The sequence below is a fragment of the Mesoplodon mirus genome (assembly GCF_964341445.2).
Source record: "Mesoplodon mirus genome assembly, chromosome: 11".
NCBI lineage: Eukaryota > Metazoa > Chordata > Mammalia > Artiodactyla > Ziphiidae > Mesoplodon > Mesoplodon mirus.
This window is the reverse complement of record NC_138987.1, coordinates 56,512,543-56,533,612: the sequence shown is the minus strand read 5'-3', so window position 1 is coordinate 56,533,612 and position 21,070 is coordinate 56,512,543. Positions and strand designations below refer to the sequence as shown.

The 21,070-nt window shown below is 39.3% G+C and overlaps 1 protein-coding gene across 1 annotated transcript in view; it reads left to right on the top strand.

Annotated features, from left to right (window-relative positions):
* FAM186A (family with sequence similarity 186 member A) overlaps positions 1–21,070 on the top strand; it is a gene marked incomplete at both ends in the record, with an annotated part of 98,181 nt that overhangs the window by 64,102 nt on the left and 13,009 nt on the right. The window contains 10 exon segments of the mRNA XM_082635309.1: positions 1,852–4,248; positions 4,251–5,030; positions 5,065–5,194; positions 5,301–5,479; positions 5,482–5,512; positions 5,616–6,478; positions 6,481–6,562; positions 16,831–17,020; positions 19,543–19,685; positions 20,330–20,512. Of these exon segments, the coding sequence (XP_082491435.1) occupies positions 1,852–4,248; positions 4,251–5,030; positions 5,065–5,194; positions 5,301–5,479; positions 5,482–5,512; positions 5,616–6,478; positions 6,481–6,562; positions 16,831–17,020; positions 19,543–19,685; positions 20,330–20,512 (4,978 nt within the window).

Here is a 21,070-nt window from a genome sequence, read left to right as displayed (position 1 = left end):
TCTGCCTCCACTGTTTCTGATAAGAAGTGACCTGTTAAATTTACTGTGGTTCCCCTGTTCTAAATGAGTCTCCTTTGATTGTGATGAATCATTTTTCTCTTTTTGCTTTAAAGATTCTCACTTTGTCTGGCTTTCAACAGTTTGACTATGATGTTCTAGGTATCGATCTTTCGGTATTTAGCCTACTTAGAATTTGCTGAGCTTCTTGAACGTGTTGATTAATGTTTTTCATCAAATTTGGGATGATCTGGCCATTATTTCTTCAAATATTTTTAATGCCCTACTGTCTTCTTCTGGGACTTCTATTGCTTATACATTGGTATGCTTGATGGTATCTTACAAGTCTCTGAGGCTTTGTTCATTTTTCTTTATTCTTTTTCCTCCCTGTTCTTCAGAGTAGACAATCTCTAGTAATCTAGCATCAGGTTTGCTGGTTATTTTCTTTTGTAAGCTCAAACATGCTGTTGAGCCCTTTTGGTGAATTTTTCATTTCAGTTATTGTACTACTCAACTCCAATTTTTCCACTTGGTTTTCCAGTTTTCATCTCTTTAATGATATGCTCTATTTGACGAGTAATTGTCATCATACTTTTATTTTAAAATATGGTTTCTTTTAGTTTTTTGGACGTATTTATAACTGCTTCTTTTTTTCTGATAAGTCCAACATCTGCCCACCTCCTCTCCCTGGTCCCTGAGACAATTTCTACTGACTGCTTTTCCTCCTGTGTATGGGTCACACTTTTCTGTTTCTTTGCATGCTTTTTTTTATGTTGAAAACTGGACATTTTAGGTAATATATTGTAGCAACTCTGGATTTTGATTCTCCTTACAACCTCCAGAGTTTGTTTTTGTTGCCTTTTTGGTTTGTTTTTTAGTGACTTGTCTGGACTAATTTGGTGGAGTCTGTATCACCCAAAGTGGGCAGCCACTAATATCTCTGCTCAGTTGTGTTTTTTTGTTTGTTTATTTTTATTTTTAAGCCTGAATTTTAGGGGTTATTTTGGGTCAGCATAGCTTAGTTGTCAGTCAATGATTAGTCAATCGTTAATTAATCCAGATTGATCCAGTAAGGCTTCTACTCTTTGCTAATGGATCTGTGTATGGGTTAAAGTAGTATTGTTAAAGAATTGCTTTGCTCTAGATCAAATCAACCCCCTCAGGCAGTAGAGCTGTCAGTCCTCACAGGCTGCCTCACTCTGGTAGAACTCAGGCCATAGGGCTAGGGAGTTGGAGATGGAAGCAGCTCCAGGCTAAAACATCATAGCAAATTTTTCTTGAATAAATTCTTCTCAATTTGTTGTATGCCTTTGGTCAGTTTCCAACGTCCTAAAATGATTGTTTCTGGCAGTTTTCCTCAGTTTTTTCATTGCCTTTTTAGGAAAAATTTGCTGAGTTTCTCATTCAGCCATTTTGGAAATCCCTTCAAATGTTTGCCTTCTATTCTTTTGTGATCCTTTTGAAAGAACCAAGGTTAGCTTCAACTCAGAAAAGGAAGAAAAGAAAGATAGGAACCCAAGAAAGCAAATGGAAAGCACCAAGCATAATCAAAATCAAAGGAAAGTTCTGGTTTACCTTATGTCTAATCTCAAAATTGTAATCGAAAGGAAGTTGAGGTCACAGCTGAGTTCTTCTCCTAAACTCTGGACGAAGAACTTCTAGATGATTGTGGGAAAAGAGTCATTCTTTTGAAAATAATGCTGTTTATTTTGGGGCCAAACTTTCCTGATGAAACTTTATCCTATATCTGTCTGTTAATTTAGGCTAAATTCCTTAGGCTTAAACATAGAGCACAGCACAAAAGAAGAAATGCAATCTCATTATTTTATTCATTTATTTATTTATTTCTTCTAGCATCTAGAGGTTCTCTATGGAAATCTTGGAAAGAAAGAGTTATAAAGCAACCTGCAACAGCTCATGCTTTAAGACCAGATCAGATGATTAGTGATCAATTTGCAACAAATACAAAGGTTTCAGAAATCCAAGATATGCTAGAGGAACTCATAGGTACTGCAGTGTTCAATAAATTGGAAAAAAATGCTATTAAATATATATCATCAACAATAGTAAACCTTTCTAAAGCTTTGAGTACACTAAATGATGAAGTGAAAGTTATTAATCTCCAAAGTGCCAGTATGTATACAAATGAGACAAGTGAAAGAGAAAAAGAGATTTCCCTGAAGATAATACAAGATCTCAGTAAAAAAAATGAAATGCTTCAGCAGAAACTTCAAGAAGCAGAAGAAAAATATGAACACCTTATTCGATCCAAAGGCGTAGAACATGAAGCATTGCCCACATCAACACTGAGAGTGTTACCTGAGCCTTCTACACAATTAGCCATTAACCAAGCTGACACAGAAGACAGTATAGATGAAATTTTGGCCAAAGAATTTGAAATCGTTGTAGATGAGGCCCCCCAAAAAGGGACCAAAGCCTTGGGGATCAAATGGGACACATCTCCTTTATATACAGCCCAAGGTGAGACGATTTCAGATATAACTGACCAGCAATACTCTTTACCTGAAAAAAAACAGAAAAAGTCTTCTGAAGAGATCAGTGAAGATATCATAACAGATAAGATATCAGTGAAGAAAGGCGGTGCCTTTCAGAAAGATGGGACTGATCAGTACCAATCACAGAAAGGAAAGCGCACAAAAGGCCCATATGTGCAGGAGACCTCTGAACCAAATGTGAATGATGATAAAGGTAAACAGAAAGTCGCAGGGACCAAACTTGATCACCACTTTGAAATACAAGCACTAGAAAAGAAGAGAAAAGAAATAAAATCCTTTTCTGAAGACAAATCAAAGTCACTCACTGAATCAAAAAGTCAACATTTTCCTTCTGATTTCCCTTCTGACACAAAGAGCCAAGGTGGCAAAAGTGGAACAAGTAGTATAAGGGAAAGACTCAGGAAAGCCAAACCTGAATATTCACATAGCAAAAGTCAAATTTCTTCAGAGAATAAAGAGGAACTCATCACTGAGTCAATGGACGAAGAAGGCAGAAGTGAGATGAGTACCCAAGCAGAGCCATCCAGGTTGAGCCAACTTGATTATTCCCCTGAGAAAATGAAAATGAAAGGAAAGAAACACCAAATCTCTCCAGGAACCATTATAAGCAAAGAAGAAAAAACTGAAGAGAAGGATATGTCAGTCTTCGCCAAGAAAGTCAAGTCTCTTGAACTTGTTAAATCACAATCTAGGATAACTAAAGAGACTTCAGGAATTCCAGATGGCAAAAGAGAACAGAGTAACCTAGAAGAATTTCAGAAAGCCATAGTGTCATTCCTAAAAGAGAAAATTGATAACATAGGAAAGCCTTTGGATAAAAAGACTAGGTCAAAAGAAGAGTTAATATTAAAAAGAGCAGAAGTTGAAAAATTAGGAATCATAAAGGCAAAAATTGAGGAATATTTCCAAAAAGTGGCTGAAACTGTGATAAAAATCTTGAGAAAATACAAAGATCTAAAAAATGCAGGACAAATTGGAGAGAAACCTATGAAACGAAAAAAGGTGGTCTCATTTATGCCAGAATTGCATTTTCAGAAGCAGATTAGTGCAAAGTCAGAAATTAGCACCTTACTTTCACAGGAGAGCCTTGACCCACTAACTGACAATTTAATACAAATGATCTTGGCTGAAATAGAAAGTGAAAGGGATGCTCCTGTAGCCTCAACAGTAGGGAAAGACCATAAGGAGAAGGAAAAACAAAGGCTAGAAGAAAGGAGCTATGAGATGATAAATAAGAATTTGGAAAAGGAAGAGGCATGGTTCCCAATGAAGGAGGGAAGGCGAGGGCAACAGAAGCAGAAACAGTGGCAGGAAGAAGAGGTGTGGAAGGGACAACAAAAACAGAGGATGCAAAAGCAGATTGAGCCAGATGAGAAGCAAAAGAAAAGGGAAGAGGAGAAAGAAGGGCATCAGAAGTCAAAGCAGCAGCAGCTGGAAGCATGGAAGCAAAAAATGAAAGAACAAGGAGTGCCCTTGAAGAAGGAGAAAGGACAGCAGATTATGCAGGTTCTGAAGGCAGTGAGATATCTGGAGCAACAAAGCAGTTGGGAGAGAGAGAAGGAGAAGCAGAAGCCAAGGAGAAAGGTAGAGGACCATGAAAGGCAGAAGCAGAAAACAGCAAAGGAGATGAAAACCTTTGAACGACCAGAACAGGTGCTCAGTCACACTCCAGTGACATTGTCTTCCAGGTGGCAGAGCACACGAAAAGAGGCATTGCAGTTACAGCAAAGAAGAGAGTTAATGGGAATCTTAAGAAATTAGAGAACCTGGCTGATGGAAAGCACCCCATACCAATCATTCCTCCCATCTCTACACAATCTTCCTCACCAGGAGCCTTTTCTATTTCTGGACAGTCTCCCACAGTGTCCATTACTCTTACCCCTCAGCAGGCCCAGGCAATAGAAATTGACTTCACCCCTGAAGAGGCCAAGGCACTGGGAATCACCCCCACCTCTCATCAGGTTCAGGAATTGGGGGAAACCCCTACTCCTAAGATGTCTCAGGGTTTGGGAGCAGTCCACACACCTGAGCAGGCCCATACACTGAGGGTCACTCTTACCCCTCAGCAGGCCCAGATGCTGGGGATCACTCTCACCCCTGAGCAGGTCCAGGCCCTGGGGATCCCTGTCATCCCTGAGCAGGCCCAGGCACTGGGGGTCACTCTCACCCCTCAGCAGGTCCAGGCCCTGGGGACCCATGTCACCCCTCAGCAGACCCAGGAACTGGGGATTCATGTCACCCCTGAGCAGGCCCAGGCACTGGGGATCACTCTCACCCCTCAGCAAGTCCAGGCACTGGGGATAACTCTCACCCCTGAGCAGGCCCAGGCACAGGTGGTCCCCCATGTTACCGCTCAGCAGACCCAGGAACTGGGGATCACTCTCACCCCTCAACAGGTCCAGGCACTGGGGATCCATGTCACCCCTCAGCAGGCCCAGGACTTGGGGGCCCCTTTCACTTTAGGACAGGCTCAAGCATTGGGGGTTTCTCTCTCTCCAGAACAGTTTGAGGAATTGAGTTCCTCCCACCTCAGATAACAACTATACCTTAGAATCTCCCCACATCCCAGAACAAATCCAACCTTTGGGAGCCCCTTTCACCCCAGGACAGGCCCAGTCCATGGGTATTACTCTCAGGTCTGAGCAGGACCTAAAATTAGGAGCTCTTCTCATTAATGAGCAGTCCTTACCGCCCAGGGCTGGTCCTCCTTCAGGACATACCCTGGAAGTTGGGATCTTTTCCATTATTCATAAATCTATCACAACACATGCTCCTCACATTCCTAAGCAGTCCCCAGTATCATCTGCTCCTGTTGCTGAGAAGTCCCCTATATTCTACTCCTTTGCAGATATCAAGGTCTCCTCTTACACAAGTCCCCTCTGTCCCTGGGAAATCCTTGGGAATGAGGATTCCTTCAGAACCCAGGAGGCTCCTGGCACCACAGACTTTTCCTTCCTCTAGAAGACCCCAGTTTCTAAGGGTCAATCCACTTCTGTTCGGTTCCCAGCTCCAGTCCCCAGCCCAATATCTGGGCCCTCTCCCACTCCAGGGCAGCCCCTTGCACCAGGCCCTTCTTAGTTCTAGGCAATTCTTCATATCTAGGGACATTGTGACTCCCCAGTTGCCTCTGATATCGAAGCCCCTTCTTGACCCCAGACAGCCCCTTATATCTGGAGTCCCAGCCACCTCTGCACAGATTCCCAGTATCTGGGCTCCTTTCTCTCCTGGGAAGTGCTTGGTTCCTGGGACCTCTTCCACCCCTGAGGAACTATTGGAATCTGGACCCTTAACCCTCTCTGAGCAGCCTCAGGCATTCCAGACCTCTGCCATCCATGAGCAATCTCCCTATCTACAAGCCCCTTCTACCCTTAGGCAGCATCTGTCACCATGGACCCTTCCTGGGCAAGCTTCCCCACTACAGATCCCTCCCACCCCTGGGCATCCCTCTACACTATGGGCTCCCTCAACCCCTGGAAAGCCCCAGAAAAATTTGTCCTCTCCTGTCTCTAAGAAAAGTAAGGAAAGATTGTCAATTATTTCTTCTCTGAAACCTAAATCAGCAATGGTCCATCCCAGTGCTCCAAGTTTCAAGGTACCTCAAGCCCCTTTCACCACTAAGAAGTTCCAAATATCAGAGGTCTCTGACACTTATGAAGAAATCCAGAGACCCCGAGATCCTTTTGCTATGGAACAATTTAGAACATTTAAGTCCTATCTCACTGATTACAGGACACCAGTATCCCAAACCCCTTACATTGATGAGGGGGCCCTTCCTACTCTCATTAAGCCTGTAATATCACTACCTTCTCTTACTACTCAACTACCCAAAACATCACAGAGCTCACCTTCTGAATGGGACCAGAAATCCCGATTTCCCCCTATAGATAAGCCCTGGATACTGACTTCACTTTCAGGTACCAAGAAACCCAAGATGATGGTGCCCACTTCCTATCCCCAAGAGCTCAAAGACAGAACTATTTTGTTGATGTGGAGGCTCAGCGGAAGAACCTGATTCTCTTAAATCAGGTGACAAAACCTTTACAACCGGGGCACGAACCCGTGTCCGCTGCATCGGCAGGCAGACTCTCAACCACTGTGCCACCAGGGAAGCCCATCCTGGCTTTTTAAAATTGCAAATATCAGTCTGCCATCCTTGGACTTTGTGTTTGAGGTTACCAACTTACTATCTGGGGGATTTAAAAAAAGTTATTTTTGGACTTCCCTGGTGGAACAGTGGTTGAGAGTCCGCCTGCCGATGCAGGAGACACGGGTTCGTGCCCCGGTCCGGGAAGATCGCACATGCCGCGGAGCAGCTGGGCCCGTGAGCCATGGCCGCTGAGCCTGCGCGTCCGGAGCCTGTGCTCCGCAACGGGAGAGGCCACAACAGTGAGAGGCCCGCGTACCGCAAAAAAAAAAAAAAAAAAAAAAAAGTTATTTTTTATTGTAGAATTTTTTCCCCTTTTTTTAATAGTTGATTTACGATATTGTGTTAGCTTATATGGAGAATTTTTTTAACCTAAAATTACAAGATGCCAAACTAAGACCTATGATAGAAAAAGCTATCATTAATTATAGGAACATTCTATGTCATTTATTCAACAAATATTTGTTGAATGTGTACTTTGTGGCAGGCCTTGTTCTAGGTGCCAGGGATACAGTAGTGAATAAAACAAAGTACCCTGTTCTCACGAAATTTACATTTTTGAGGATTGAATTCATTTGAAAACTAAGCACTGGAACAACAAGGTGCAAAAGAAAGACATCCAGTATATAGGCAGAAATTTTCATTTCAAAGCTTATCTTAGAATTGTTGAAAAATATTCTGCTCTATAGCTGTCTTTAGTTTTCTCTTTCCAGAATGAATATTCCTAGCCCTTTAAATCTGTTTTTACATGTTTTTAAACACTTTCATCCACTTGAGAACTTTAAATAACATGTTTCTGGTCATTCTCCAGTTCCCTTATGTCTTTTTTCCTTTGTTATATTTAAATTAAAATAAATAAGTTGCACATTCACCTGGTACAATATATTTTTCTTTTGATGCGATATTTTAAAAATATAAATGGTAGAGTGAAAAGCCTCCTTAATAGTCCTATTCTTGGCCATTAGGCCCCTCCCCTAGGGCTACTAATGTATTCCACCCAGAAATATTTTCTGCATATGCAGAAAAGTATATATGCTCTTTTATCCCTCTCTTTATAAATTTTTTAAATTTTATAAAATTTTATAAATTTTATAAATTTTAAAGTTACAATGTTTGATTTTTTTAGAACAAGTTAGAATTTAGGTATTAATATATAAAGAGGCTACTCATCCATTTTATAGTTTCATAGTATTCCAAAGTCTAGATTTACCAGAATTTACTTAACCTCTGATGAACATTTATGTTGTTTTCAATATTTTGCATTATAAAAAATGTATTTCAATTAACAATCTTGTATATACATATGTATTCATATATGTTCATTCCTAGAAGTAGAATTTCTAGATCAAGGGTAAGCATTTTGTAATTGTGATAGATTTTTGTCAAATTGTTCTCCAAAGAGGTTGTAACAATTTATACACTGGTCAGCATTATAAAAGAGTACTTCCCCACATCAAGACTAACATGAAATAGTATCAATTTTTTGGTTCATTGCCAATGTAATAGATAAAATATGGCATTTCAATGCTTTAATTTGCATTACTTTTATTATCGGTTGAGGTTAAGCATCTTTTCATAGACTTAAGAGCCATTTGTATTTTATTTTCTGTGAAGATTCTATTCAATACTTTGCCCATTTTTCAACTGGGTTGTCAAGTTGCTTTTTTAATTGATTCGTGGGGTCTGTTCAAATATTTGGAAAATTAGTCCCTTGTCTGTGATATAAATTGCCAAATTTCCCCCACTTGTGTTTTGACTCTGCTTTTGGTGGGTTCTGCTTTCTAAAAAAATTTTGATTTTTATGTGTTTATATCATTTTCTTATTTAAATATTAATTTATTTATTTTGGGTGCACTGGGTCTTAGTTGCGGCATGTGGACTTCTTAGTTGTGGTACGCGGACTCTTAGTTGTGGCATGTATGCGGGATCTAGTTCCCTGACCAGGGATCGAAACCAAGCCTCTTGCACTGGGAACTTGGAGTCTTACCCACTGGACCACCATGGAAATCCCTATATCAATATTTGCAATAATGCTTTGTACCATATTTAGAAAGGCCCTCTCCACTATGAGAAATATAAAAAAATTATTTCTAGGTTGCTTTTAGTACTTTTATGGTTGGTTATTAGTTTTTTGTTTGTTTTACATTTAAGTCTTCGATTCTAAGCTTTCTGTTGTGAGATATAGGTGTGATGTTTTTCACTCCCCCACATGGCTGCACAGTTGCCCCATCACTATTTACAAAATAATCTACCTTTTCCCCCACTGATTTGAATGTAGCTTCGTCATAAATTGTTGTATCATTTAAGTCCATAACTGGATTTTCTATTATTTTTTTACTGATTGCATATAGATGAGTTACTTCTATTCTCTGTTATTTATTGTAGTTTTATTTTTATGATGCTGAATCTTCGTGGTAGTTAGTACTATTTGCCAGTACTTGTCAATGAGATGTGAGCAGAATTAATGTGTATCATTTCTGTCCTAAGCTTATCATTGTCAGTTTGAGATCCTCTAGAGTCTCCTTTTCCTCTGGTATGATAACCTATAGTGTTCAAGGTGATGACTGTTCTGTTAGCCTGTGTTCCTGAGAGTAAAGAATGAAGCTCGTTCCCTGCAAAGCTATGATGGATTTGTAGTATGAGCAACAGGTAAACTTTTGTTTACAAACAGCAAAACCCAGTTAATCTTTACTAATATAGTCTTCCTATTCAAGAAAATGATATACCTTTTTGTTCAGGTCGTGTGTGTGTGTGTGTGTGTGTGTGTGTGTGTGTGTGTGTCCTGTTGGAGCATTCTAAAGTTTTCATCTAGCTCTTACATATTCTGCCATATGTGTATATCTTGCTAGTTTTTATTTTTGTTGTTACTATTGTAAGTGGACTCTCTTCTTCTATGATACCTTCTAACTGGTTGTTATTTGTATAAATGAAGGCTAGATTTTTCTGTATCAGTTTTGTATGCAGCCATCTTACTGTATTCAAAAGCATGTGATAGTTTTTCAGTTGATATTCTTGAGTTTTCCAATTACATAATCATATCACCCGCAAATAATATTTTTTTACATCTAGAATTTCCAACTTTTAAACATCTCATTTCTGTCCCTGTCTACCTGAATTGATTAGTACCTTTAGAACTACATCAAAAAATATTGGTGATGTGGCCACAAGGCCATCTTTGTTCATTTGACTCGCCCTGAGTAACAGCTAGTAGTGCCCTTCCATGGTCCCATGTTATTTTTTTCTAGGAAAAACTCACCTTCAAGAACATTTAAAAGGATTGTTTATATTTATATTCTCCTTTCTGAAAAAGTTACAAAACAACTTTAACCTTAGTCAATTTCATTTTGAGGGGGGTTATTTTCCCCATTCCTTTGTAACTCAGAATGCCAAAATGTAAGTCCTTTCATTGCTAATTATTATAGTGGTGATAGTGGACATCTTTCTAGTATATGTCATTAAAAAATGCTGGCTTTTGGGTTGAAATATATTGTATCATATTAAAGAAGTATCCATCAGCTCCTGTTTTGTTATTTTTTTTAAATCAAGAGTGGATGTTGATATGGGAACATATGTATATGTATAACTGATTAAATTTGTTATAAAGCAAAAAATAAAAAAAATTTAAAAAAAGAGTGGATGTTGAATTTTGTTAAATTTATTAAATCACATTTTGTTAAATGTGATTTCAGCACTTCATTTTCATGGTTATTAGAGAACATATTTTCTCCTCAGATCTATTAGTATGATTAATTATTTAAAACCATCATCGCATCCCTGGAATTTGTCCTTGTTGTGCCTTTCTTTGAATGTGTTACATTTGCTAATATTTTATTTAGGATTTTACTTTGCATTGATATTCATTAGTAAGTTTGGTGGTTTACTTCTTTTGGTGCTATCTTTGTCAAATTTTGGTATAATTTTAAGTTTATATCATTTAAAAAATGTGAAAGCTTATTTATTTTCTATGCTCTGGAACAGTTTAATGATAAAATCAGCTATTCTTTGAAAGTTTGGTAGATTTCACCTATGATATTGTATGGGCTTGGTACTTTTGGGGGGAATTCTATGACAACTTTCTTAATTTTTATATGGCAATTACATTTGTTTAGTTTTAGTGAAGATTTTGAAGATCTAAGTGATATGATGTTTTAGTAAAATCATTTAAAAATTGAAATATGGGCTTCCCTCATGGCACAGTGGTTGAGAGTCCGCCTGCCGAGGCAGGGGACACGGGTTCGTGCCCTGGTCCGGGAAGATCCCACATGCCGCGGAGTGGCTGGGCCCGTGGGCCATGGCCGCTGGGCCTGCGTGTCCGGAGCCTGTGCTCCGCAACGGGAGAGGCCACAACGGTGAGAGGCCCGCATAACGCAAAAAAAAAAAAAAAAAGGAAATATATAGATCAACATTTCACAACAATATTTAATTTATACACTTATAACTTTAATCCCATCAAGGATCAATTTGTTCATTTTTCAGAAAGCTCTTCTTTAATATTTAATGTTATAATAAATCACCAAGAGGTATAACAAGGAATTAAATATTGACAGATGAAAGATTCCATAATAAAAATGGCTGAGTCAAGAAGATTCTAACATTATATGGGAGAGAAAACATAAAGTATAATAATATAAACTATTTTTGAATAAAGAAAGTTTTGTAGAACCTCTGTAAGTAAAGATTCCATGTTTAAATGCTAAAATACAGTTTTAGAGTTGTATTACCACATGATCAGTGTAATATACCTGAAAAGCAATGATGGAAAGAATGTAAAATTACACCAGATGCTGATAATGAAACATTTCATTTCCATATATATTGAAGAAAGTTCTTAAAGATACTAAATGATGTGGTGACTAAACAGGATTTAACTTATCATTTAATTCATCAACATTTAAAATATCCACTACAAGCCAGGGGCTGGGTTAGGCCCAGGGGGTAGAGGGTGGAAGAATACAAAAATGGATAAGCCATATCCCTGCCTTGAAGGCACTCAAAGTCTACTAAGAGATAGTCATACAAACAGATGAGTATATAGTATGATGTGGAAAGAATGTATCAGCTACTCTATACAAGAGGACTGAGGAGAGGGGAGAGTTAGGTAAAGCTTCTAGGAGTCCAGACCTTTGAACTCTGTCTCAAAGAACTAGTAAAAGTCAGTAAGGCAGCAAAGGTAGAGAGTCTAGCAGGACAAAGAAAGGAAGAAAGAAGCAAAGTTGTGTGTGTGTGTGTGTGTGTGTGTGTGTGTGTGTGTGTTGGTGGAAACCAGTAACTGTTTTGGGGCACGCTGAACCATATCCATATAAGATGGCGAATTTAAATGATAAATGTTTTGTGTGTTCTGACTGCTTCACCAATCGGCCGTTCCCCCATCTCTCTCCCTCTCCTTGGGCTTCCCTATCCCCTGAGACACACAACAATATTGAAGTTAGGCCAATTAATAACCCTACAATGGCCTCTAAGTGTTAAAGTGGAAGGAAGAGTCTCATGTCTCTCACTTTATCACTTTAAGTCAAAAGCTAGGTATGAATGAACTTAGTAAGGAAGGCATGTTGAAAGCTGAGAAAGGCTGAAAGCTAGGCCTTTTACACAGTTAGCTAAGCTGTGAATGCAAAGGAAAAGTTCTTGAAGGAAATTGAAAGTGCTACTCTAGTGAACACATGAATGATAAGAAAGACAAACAGCCTTATTGCTGATGTGGAGAAAGTTTTAGTGGTCTGGATAGAAGATCAAACCAGCCACGACATTCCCTTAATTGAAAGCCTAATCCAGAGCAAGGCCCTAAGTCTCTTCTATTCTATGAAGGCTGAGAGAGGTGAGAAAGCTGCAGAAGAAAAGTCTGAAGCTAGCACAGGTTGATTTATGAGGTTTAAGGAAAGAAGCCTCTTCATAACATCAAAGTGCAAGGTGAAGCAGCAAGTGCTAATGTAGAAGCTGGAGCAAGTTATCCAGATCTAGCTAAAATAAGTAATGCAGGTGGCTATATTAAAAAACAGATTTTTAATGTATACAAAACAGCCTTACATTGGAAGAAGATGCCATCTAGGACTTTCATAGCTAGAGAGGATTAGTCAATGCCTGGCTTCAAGGCTTCAGAGCTTTGAAGGACAGGCTGACTCTCTTGTTAGGGGCTAATGCAGCTGGTGACTTTAAGTTGAAGCCAGTGCTCATTAACCATGCTAAATTAAAATGCTAAATCTACTCTGCTATCAATGGAACAACAAAGCTTAGATGACAGCACAACTATTGACAACATGGTTTACTAAATATTTTAGGCCTACTATTGAGACCTACTGCTCAGAAAAAAAAAGATTCCTTTCAAAATATTACTGCTGGGCTTCCCTGGTGGCGCAGTGGTTGAGAGTCCGCCTGCCGATGCAGGGGACACAGGTTCGTGCCCCGGTCCGGGAAGATCCCACATGCCGCGGAGCGGCTGGGCCTGTGAGCCATGGCCGCTGAGCTTGCGTGCCTGGAGCCTGTGCTCCGCAATGGGAGAGGCCACAACACTGAGAGGCCCACGTACCGCAAAAAAAAAATATATATATATATATATATATATATATATATATATATATATATATATATATTACTGCTCATTGACAATGCACCTGGTCACCCAAGAGCTCTAATGGAGATGCTCCATTAATCTTAACCTCCATTAAGATTCACGTTGTTATCATGCCTGCTAACACAGCTTCCACTCTGCAGCCCATAGATCAAGGAGTGATTTCAACTTTCAAGTCTTATTATTTAAGAAATAGATTTCATAAGGCTATACGGTAGCTGCCATAGATAATGGATCTGGGGAAAGTCAATTAAAAACCTTCTGGAAAGTATTCACCATTCTAGATGCCATTAAGATCATTCATGATTCATGGAAAGAAGGCAAAATACCAACGTGAACAGGAGTTTAGAAGAAATTGATTCCAACCTTCATGGATAACTGAGCAGCTCAAGACTTTAGTGTAAGAAGTAACTGCAGATGTGGTGGAAACAGCAAGAGAGCTAGAATTAGAAGTAGAGCCTGAAGATGGGACTGAATTGCTACCATCTCATGATGAAACCTGAATAGATGAGGAGTTGCTTCTTATGGAAGAGCAAAGAAAGTGGTTTCTTGAGATAGATTCTTCTGATGAAGACACTGGGAAGACTGTTGAAATGACAACAAAGGATTTAGAATATTACATAAACTTAGCTGTTAAAGCAGTGGCAGGGTTTGAGAGGACTGACTGCAATTTTAAAAGAAGTTCTACCATGGATAAAATGTTATCAATCAAACAAACAAAAAATGCTATCAAACAGCTTTGCAGGCTACAGAGATATCATTCGTAAAAGGACAAGTCAATGGATGCGGCAAACTTCATTGTTGTCTTTTTTTAAGAAATTGCCAAAGCCACCCAAACCTTCAGCAACCACCACCTGATCAGTCAGCAGCCATCAGCACTGAGGCAAGATTCTCTACCAGCTCAGATGACTGTTAGAATTTTTTAGCAATAAAGTATTTTTATTTATTTATTTTTTAATTTTTAAAAATTGATATATAGTTAATTTACAATGTTGTGTTCATTGCAAAGTGATTCAGTTATACATATATACATATAAATATATATACATATATATTCTTTTTCAGATTCTTTTCCATTATAGGTTATTACAAGATACTGAGTATAGTTTCCTGTGCTATACAGCAGGTCCTTGTTGTTTACCTATTTTATATATAGTAGTGTGTATATGTTAATCCCAAACTCCTAATTCATCTCCCCCACCCCCGGTAACCACTTTGGTAACCATAAGTTTGTTTTCTATGTCTATGAGTCTATTTCTGCTTTGTAAATAAGTTCATTTTTATCTTTTTTTTCTTTTGGCCATGCCATGTGGCTTGCAGGATCTTAGTTCAACCAGGGATCGAACCCATGTCCCCTGCAGTGTAAGCAGGAAAGCATGAAGTCCTAACCACTGGACAGCCAGGGAATTCCCTGTACCATTTTTTCAGATGCCACATATCAGTGATATCATATGATATTTGTCTTTCTCTCTCTGACTTACTTCACTTAGTATGATAAAATTTGGGTCCATCCATATGCTGCAAATGGCATTATTTCATTCTTTTTATGGCTGAGTAATATTCCATTGTATATATATATACCACATCTTTATCCATTCATCTGTTGATGGACTTTTAGGTTGCTTCCATGTCTTGGCTATGGTAAATAGTGCTGCTATGAACATTGGGGTGCATGTATCTTTTCAAAAGAACACGTATCTTTTCAAATTAGAGTTTTCTCCAGGTATATGCCCAGGAGTGGGATTGCAGGATCATATGGTAACTCTATTTTTAGTTTTTTAGGGAACCTCCATCCTGTTCTCCATAGAGGCTGCACCCATTTACATTCCCACCAACAGTGTAGGAGGGTAGTAATAGTTTTATATCCAAATTCTGATCATGCTTTTTCTCTGATGTCAGGAAGACCTTGGCTCGAATTTCCAGTTCTGAACTTCTCTAAGACTCAAATGTGCTGACTCAAATTTGTAAAATTGATGTAATGATAATTACTTCAAAGAATGGTTGCAAGGGGACTTCCCTGGTGGCGCAGAGGTTGAGAATCCGCCTGCCAATGCAGGGGACGATCCCTGGTCTGGGAAGATCCCACATGCCATGGAGCAACTAAGCCCGTGCACCACAACTACTGAGCCTGCACTCTAGAGCCCACTCGCCGCAACTATTGAGGCCGCGTGCTGCAACTAATGAAGCCCACGTGCCTAGAGTCCATGCTCCGCAGCAAGAGAAGCCACTGCAATGAGAAGTCCCTGCACCGCAACAAAGAGTAGCCCCCATTCACCACAACTAGAGAAAGCCCGGACGCAGCAATGAAGACCCAACGCAGCCAAAAATAATAATAATAATAAAATATAAAATTAACTCAGATAGTTAATATATTTAAGTATTAAATGATCCATATATACAGTAGGTTCTAAGCTATTACAACCCACAAAGAGACCTAAGAGTTATTCCCTTCCCACTCTCTCTCTATATATAAAATACATATTTCAGAAAAACATCTTCAGTGGGTTCCCATTGCCTACCTCCCCCAAAATCCAAACTCCATAACATGCTATTTAAAGCCTTTCATAATCCAGCTGTTTCAGTCTCATCCCCCACTATATCCTTTCACATATCTGTGGTCTAAAAGTTCCAGACTACTCACCACTCCCAAAATATAACTTTCATTGTCTTGCCTTTATTTATAGTGTTCCCTCAACCTGGAATTCTTCATCCCCTTTTTCTCAAACTTCAGTGGCTGTAAGGTTTACCTGAGATTTAAAAAGAAAATACAGCTCCTGAAGCTTACCACCAAGATTTTTTATTCAAAAGGTCTGGGGATGCACCCTGGAATCTGCACTTTCAACAAGCACCACCCTCCCACCCCCAACAAAATGATTCAGTCCAGGTGATTAGGGTCCACACTTTGAGAAATACTGGTATTGTGAAAAGAGAAAAGATCTGGGTTTGCCTCCCAAATCTGTTATTTATCAATTATGTGACTTTAGAAAATTACTTAACTTTGCTCAGAATCCTTTTCCTCTCCTGTAGAATAGGGATGGCAAAAAAACTATGTTTTGGAGGCCCAAACATTGTGGCCTACTACATTATAGTAAAGAGACTACTACATTTTTATGACTGTTCCTCAAGACCTTATTCAATATCTTCCTATGAAGCATTCTTTATTCCTCTTGTTAGAATTATGTTTTCCTTTTTGCTCAAACAGCTAAATTGCTATTTAGCATTTATTTCATTCTCTCTCTGACACAATTTATTAGTCTCCTAATCTGGCTTGTAAGTGCTTTGAAGGCAAGGACCCTCTTTTTCATAATTGTATTAAGTACCTTCTATATGTTGTATACATATCAATACTAAAATATAATATATTAAAAAAATAATAAGCAACACTATTTTAACACTAAAAACTCTGTGAGGAGTTAATGAAAATTTGACAGTCATATAGAGTTTTGAAAGTTTAGTCATATAGGGACCTAGATTAGGGTCTCATTAAGCAAGGCTGCCACCCCTATACTATCTCTCTCTACTTACTAAGGATGAGATGAGAATGGTGACACCAGGTTTGCTGAGTTAGTGTCAGTAATTATATGAATCTCATTCTTGTTAATTTTTCCAAGAAAGAACATAATTAAATGGTTACAAGCCATCCAGAATACTGGGAGAGGTTATGAGACCCAGAACCTCTACATAATGCTGAGAATTGATGACTATCAAAAAAAGGTGATGCAGATCTGCACAGAGAAGCAGAAGTCGCTACCGCAGAAACGGAATCAGTGCCTGAGGAAAATGATGTACTTATTCAGCCAGGTAATCTGTTTTCTTTTCCCTCTCCCCAGTGTGTTGTAAGAAAAGTGAAAGTGGCAGGCTTTGAAAATAAGTTACCTGGAGATACCATAACATACTACAAATTTCATGGCTTAAAACAACAGAAATGTATTCTCTTACAGTTCTGGAGGCCAGTTCGAGAAATCAAGGTGTTGGCAGGGTTGGTTCCTTCTGGAGGCTCTGAGGGAGAAAGTTGTTCCAAGTCTCTCTTTGAGATTCTGGTGGCTATAGACAATCCTTGGCATTACTTGGCTTGTAGCTGCATAACTCCAGTCTCTGCCTCTGTCTTTCCCATGGCCTTCTTCCTAGTGTGTTTTGTGTTCTCCTCTTACAAAGCCATGTGTCATTGCATTTAGGACCCATCTGGTTAAACCAGGATGACCTCATCTTGAGATCCTTAACTACATCTGTAAAGACCCTTTTTCCAAATAAGGCCACATTCACATGTTCTGAGTGAACATATCTACTGGGGAGTTCACCATTCAATCCACTACACTGTGACTTCAGTGAAACTCCTAAATTGACAATAGGAATACTGGCTGGACTCTCTAGATGAGAAAAGATTAGAATAGGAGAGACTTCCAGAAATGCTCAACTCCTTCCTAGTCAATCCACATCTACCAGCCTCTAGATATGAAATCTCTTGAGGTCACTGCTCTCCAGCTGATTCTTGGTGGTTACATTCCTCAAAACTATCAGAAAGCAAGTTTTAATATGCATTTACAAAAAAAGGAGATAAGGGTTTACTTAACTTGCTTACATAGCACCAGGCACAGAAGATCCTGCTAAACTCTGACATCCACCCAATTATGTCTCAGAGCCCTCTCTGAGATGACCATCAGTATGCTTTTGGAAGTGATACTTTCCAAAAGTTATAGAGCTGAGATTAGAGTTCTTTGCTCTGGGATTATATGCTCCCATTATTTTCTCCAGCATGGAGTTCTAGGAATATTTATATTTATACATCATTTTCTTTTACTAAAGTAATTAATTTACAAGATTAGTTTACTTGCTACTCTAGAAGGTACAGAGAGACTTCTCATTATAGACATATTGTGAATTTTCCAGAAGTTACTTTTTCTTTTCTTTTTTTTTTTTGGCCACGCCACGCGGCTTGCAGGATCTCAGTTCCCCGACCAAGGATTGAATCCAGGCCACAGCAGTGAAAGCCTGGAATCCTAACCACTAGGCCATCAGGGAACTCCCCAGAAGTTACATTTTATTTTATTTTATTTATTTATTTTGGCTGCACCAGGTCTCAGTTGCGGCATGCATGCAGGATCCCATTCCCCAACCAGGGATTGAACCTGAGCCCCCTGCACTGGGAGCAACGAGCCTTACCCACTGGACTACCAAGGAAGTCCCTAGAAGTACATTTTAAACATTAAAACTCTCTGACCTCAAAAATTGGATATTTTTGACAGTTCTGGGTTTGGAAAATATGACCAATGTAAATGGTGTAAAGCAAGATGAATTGGCAGTGTCAAGAACTATCCAACAGGAATTACAATGTCTAGGGCATTTCAGAGGATTAATAAGGGTCTGGGGTCAGGGAAGGCAGAATCTAGATGATGAGGTGGGTATCAAGGCATCAAGAAGGGAGGGGAAAAAGCAACAAGGAAGAAAAGGGCAGAAATGAATAAATACTTACACTGAATCAGAGTGGTGGTCAAGAGGTTGGTTCTGCTACCAGATTGGGTTCAAATCAGCTTCACCACATACTAGCTAAGAGACCTTGGGCAAGCCACTTAACTTTTCTGAGCTTCATATCCCCATATGTAAGAAGACAAGGATAATAATAGCACCTATCTCTTTTTTTTTTTTTTTTTTTTGCGGTACACGGGCCTCTCACTGTTGTGGCCTCTCCCATTGTGGAGCACAGGCTCGGGACGCGCAGGCTCAGCGGCCATGGTTCACGGGGCCCAGCTGCTCCGTGGCATGTAGGATCCTCCCGGACTGGGGCATGAACCCATGTCCCCTGCATCGGCAGGTGGACTCTCAACCACTGCGCCACCAGGGAAGCCCCCTATCTCTTAAGGTAGCAAATATCAAATAAATTAATACATAGAAAGCACCTGACAGTCAATGTTAGCTGTCATTATATTTGCACAATGTTTCACAACTGATGAATATATTGTCTTACACAACTCTCCTAAGAACCCTGTGTTTATTATTCTTGTTTTAGAAATGAGAAGAAAGAAGTGCAGATAAAATTAGCAACTAACCCAAAGTCACAAAGCTAGGAAATGAGAGGACTAAAACTAGAACTTAATGCAGGACCACAGTTTTTATATATCACAGTTGCCAACACTGAAATTGTGTGTTGGAGGCAGGCAGAGGTTGAGGAGTGGCAGGAAGAAGGGAGAAAGGGCATGGAGAAAGAGAATTCCTTTTCCAAGGAAAAGGAAGTGTCATAGTTTAGCTAAGGCCAGCTAGGAAGACCTTCCTAAAGACTTTGGCCCTTTCTTTTCATGATTTCCTTTTTCTGATTTATTTATGTTTAGCTTCAAGAGATATATAAATTGAACCTAAATCAACCTATCCCTTTGATCATCAAAAAGAAGCAAATATCTGCCTCTACCAAATTTGTTCAACTGCCAATCCTAAAAGAAGAGGACAAAAAGTATGACATATTCAATAAGTTCAGGTATGTGGTAGGAAAGACTGACATTAAACTTTCTTTCGATAGTATCTGGGACCTCATGCTTTTTTTCCCCCTGCCCCAGAGCTTCCCCTTCTCCACAGTTATGATGTGGTTCAGTGGAGAATATTAATTTTCTTAGTTAATTTAGCAAAAGGCTTATTTCTACTTAAATATTTAATAACTAATTTTGAGTTCCTTAAAAAAAAATGAAGTTGATTCTTCCTTACGAAGAAACAAATTATTTTAATACACACAGTGAAGAAACTTAGAAGCATTACTTGTCTTGTTTTTTTTTTAAGAAGGTAGGAACTTTGGGAAGGAAGGGGAAAAGACTGCTGTGGGGGAAACATAGCCTGCATATGGAGTGTATACTCCATGAAGCTAAGAAAGTCGTTTTAAAACGTATTAGGTGAAGTCATGGAAATGCAACTTTCAGGGGGAAAAATGTTATTTCTGCAAATTCTGCTGTTTTAATCCATCTCTCAGTCAAAGTAGGCATAGCTAATGTTCCTTGGTGCCAGGGGGGCTTTATAGGACACGGTGGTGGTGAAGAGAAGGGGCAAGGATAGGAATTATATCTTTTGAATGGCTATGGAGTTCAGGAGTGTTTGACGCTTCCAAGTGGTGCTTGCTCTCTGATTCTCTAGACAAGAAGACCAAATGGAAGCCATCTGGAATGCTGATTTATCCACTTCAAGTTACCCAATAACAGAGAAGACGTCAATGTATTCACTCTGGGCCCAGCTGGGTGGGTACCCAGATATTCCTATGCTGCTCCAGTTAGATGTTCACTCTACGTTCAGAAGATCTCTTAAATGCATTCAATCAAAGTAAGTTAAGGACTGGGAGGGAGCACTCTGGTAATTGGGCCTTTGGTCACATACCTTTTGTTTCCCTAACTTGATTTTCTCTTACAGCACCAGGGAGTTGCCAAAAGTAGTTTTTTGGTGTGAGGTCAGACTCACACCAGCCATAAAATAGTACAGGTAAATTCAACATTAGTCTTTTAGTGTTTCTCTTCATAGGCCTATAGATGTCACTACTGGAATAATATAAACAAACAAACAGACAAAAAGCAGTTATAATACCATGAAACCTAATTACCATGAAACCTAATCTAACACTAGATAGGTCCACTTTGAATTCCACCCTTAGGGATTTATTACTGGAAGAACCAGAAAGACCGTAGTAGAATGCCTTCGCCCACTTCATGATTCAGTAACATGACCTTAAATGCAGTTGTCATATCTAGGCCAAATTTGAAGTAAATTCAGTGCTCATATCCCAGGATGCACTGAAGAGACTTGGAGAGAACAGGTAAGGTGGTCATGTAGTTCCAAATTTCCAAATTCTGTTAAACCAGATTCTCACTGAAACTATTGGAAACC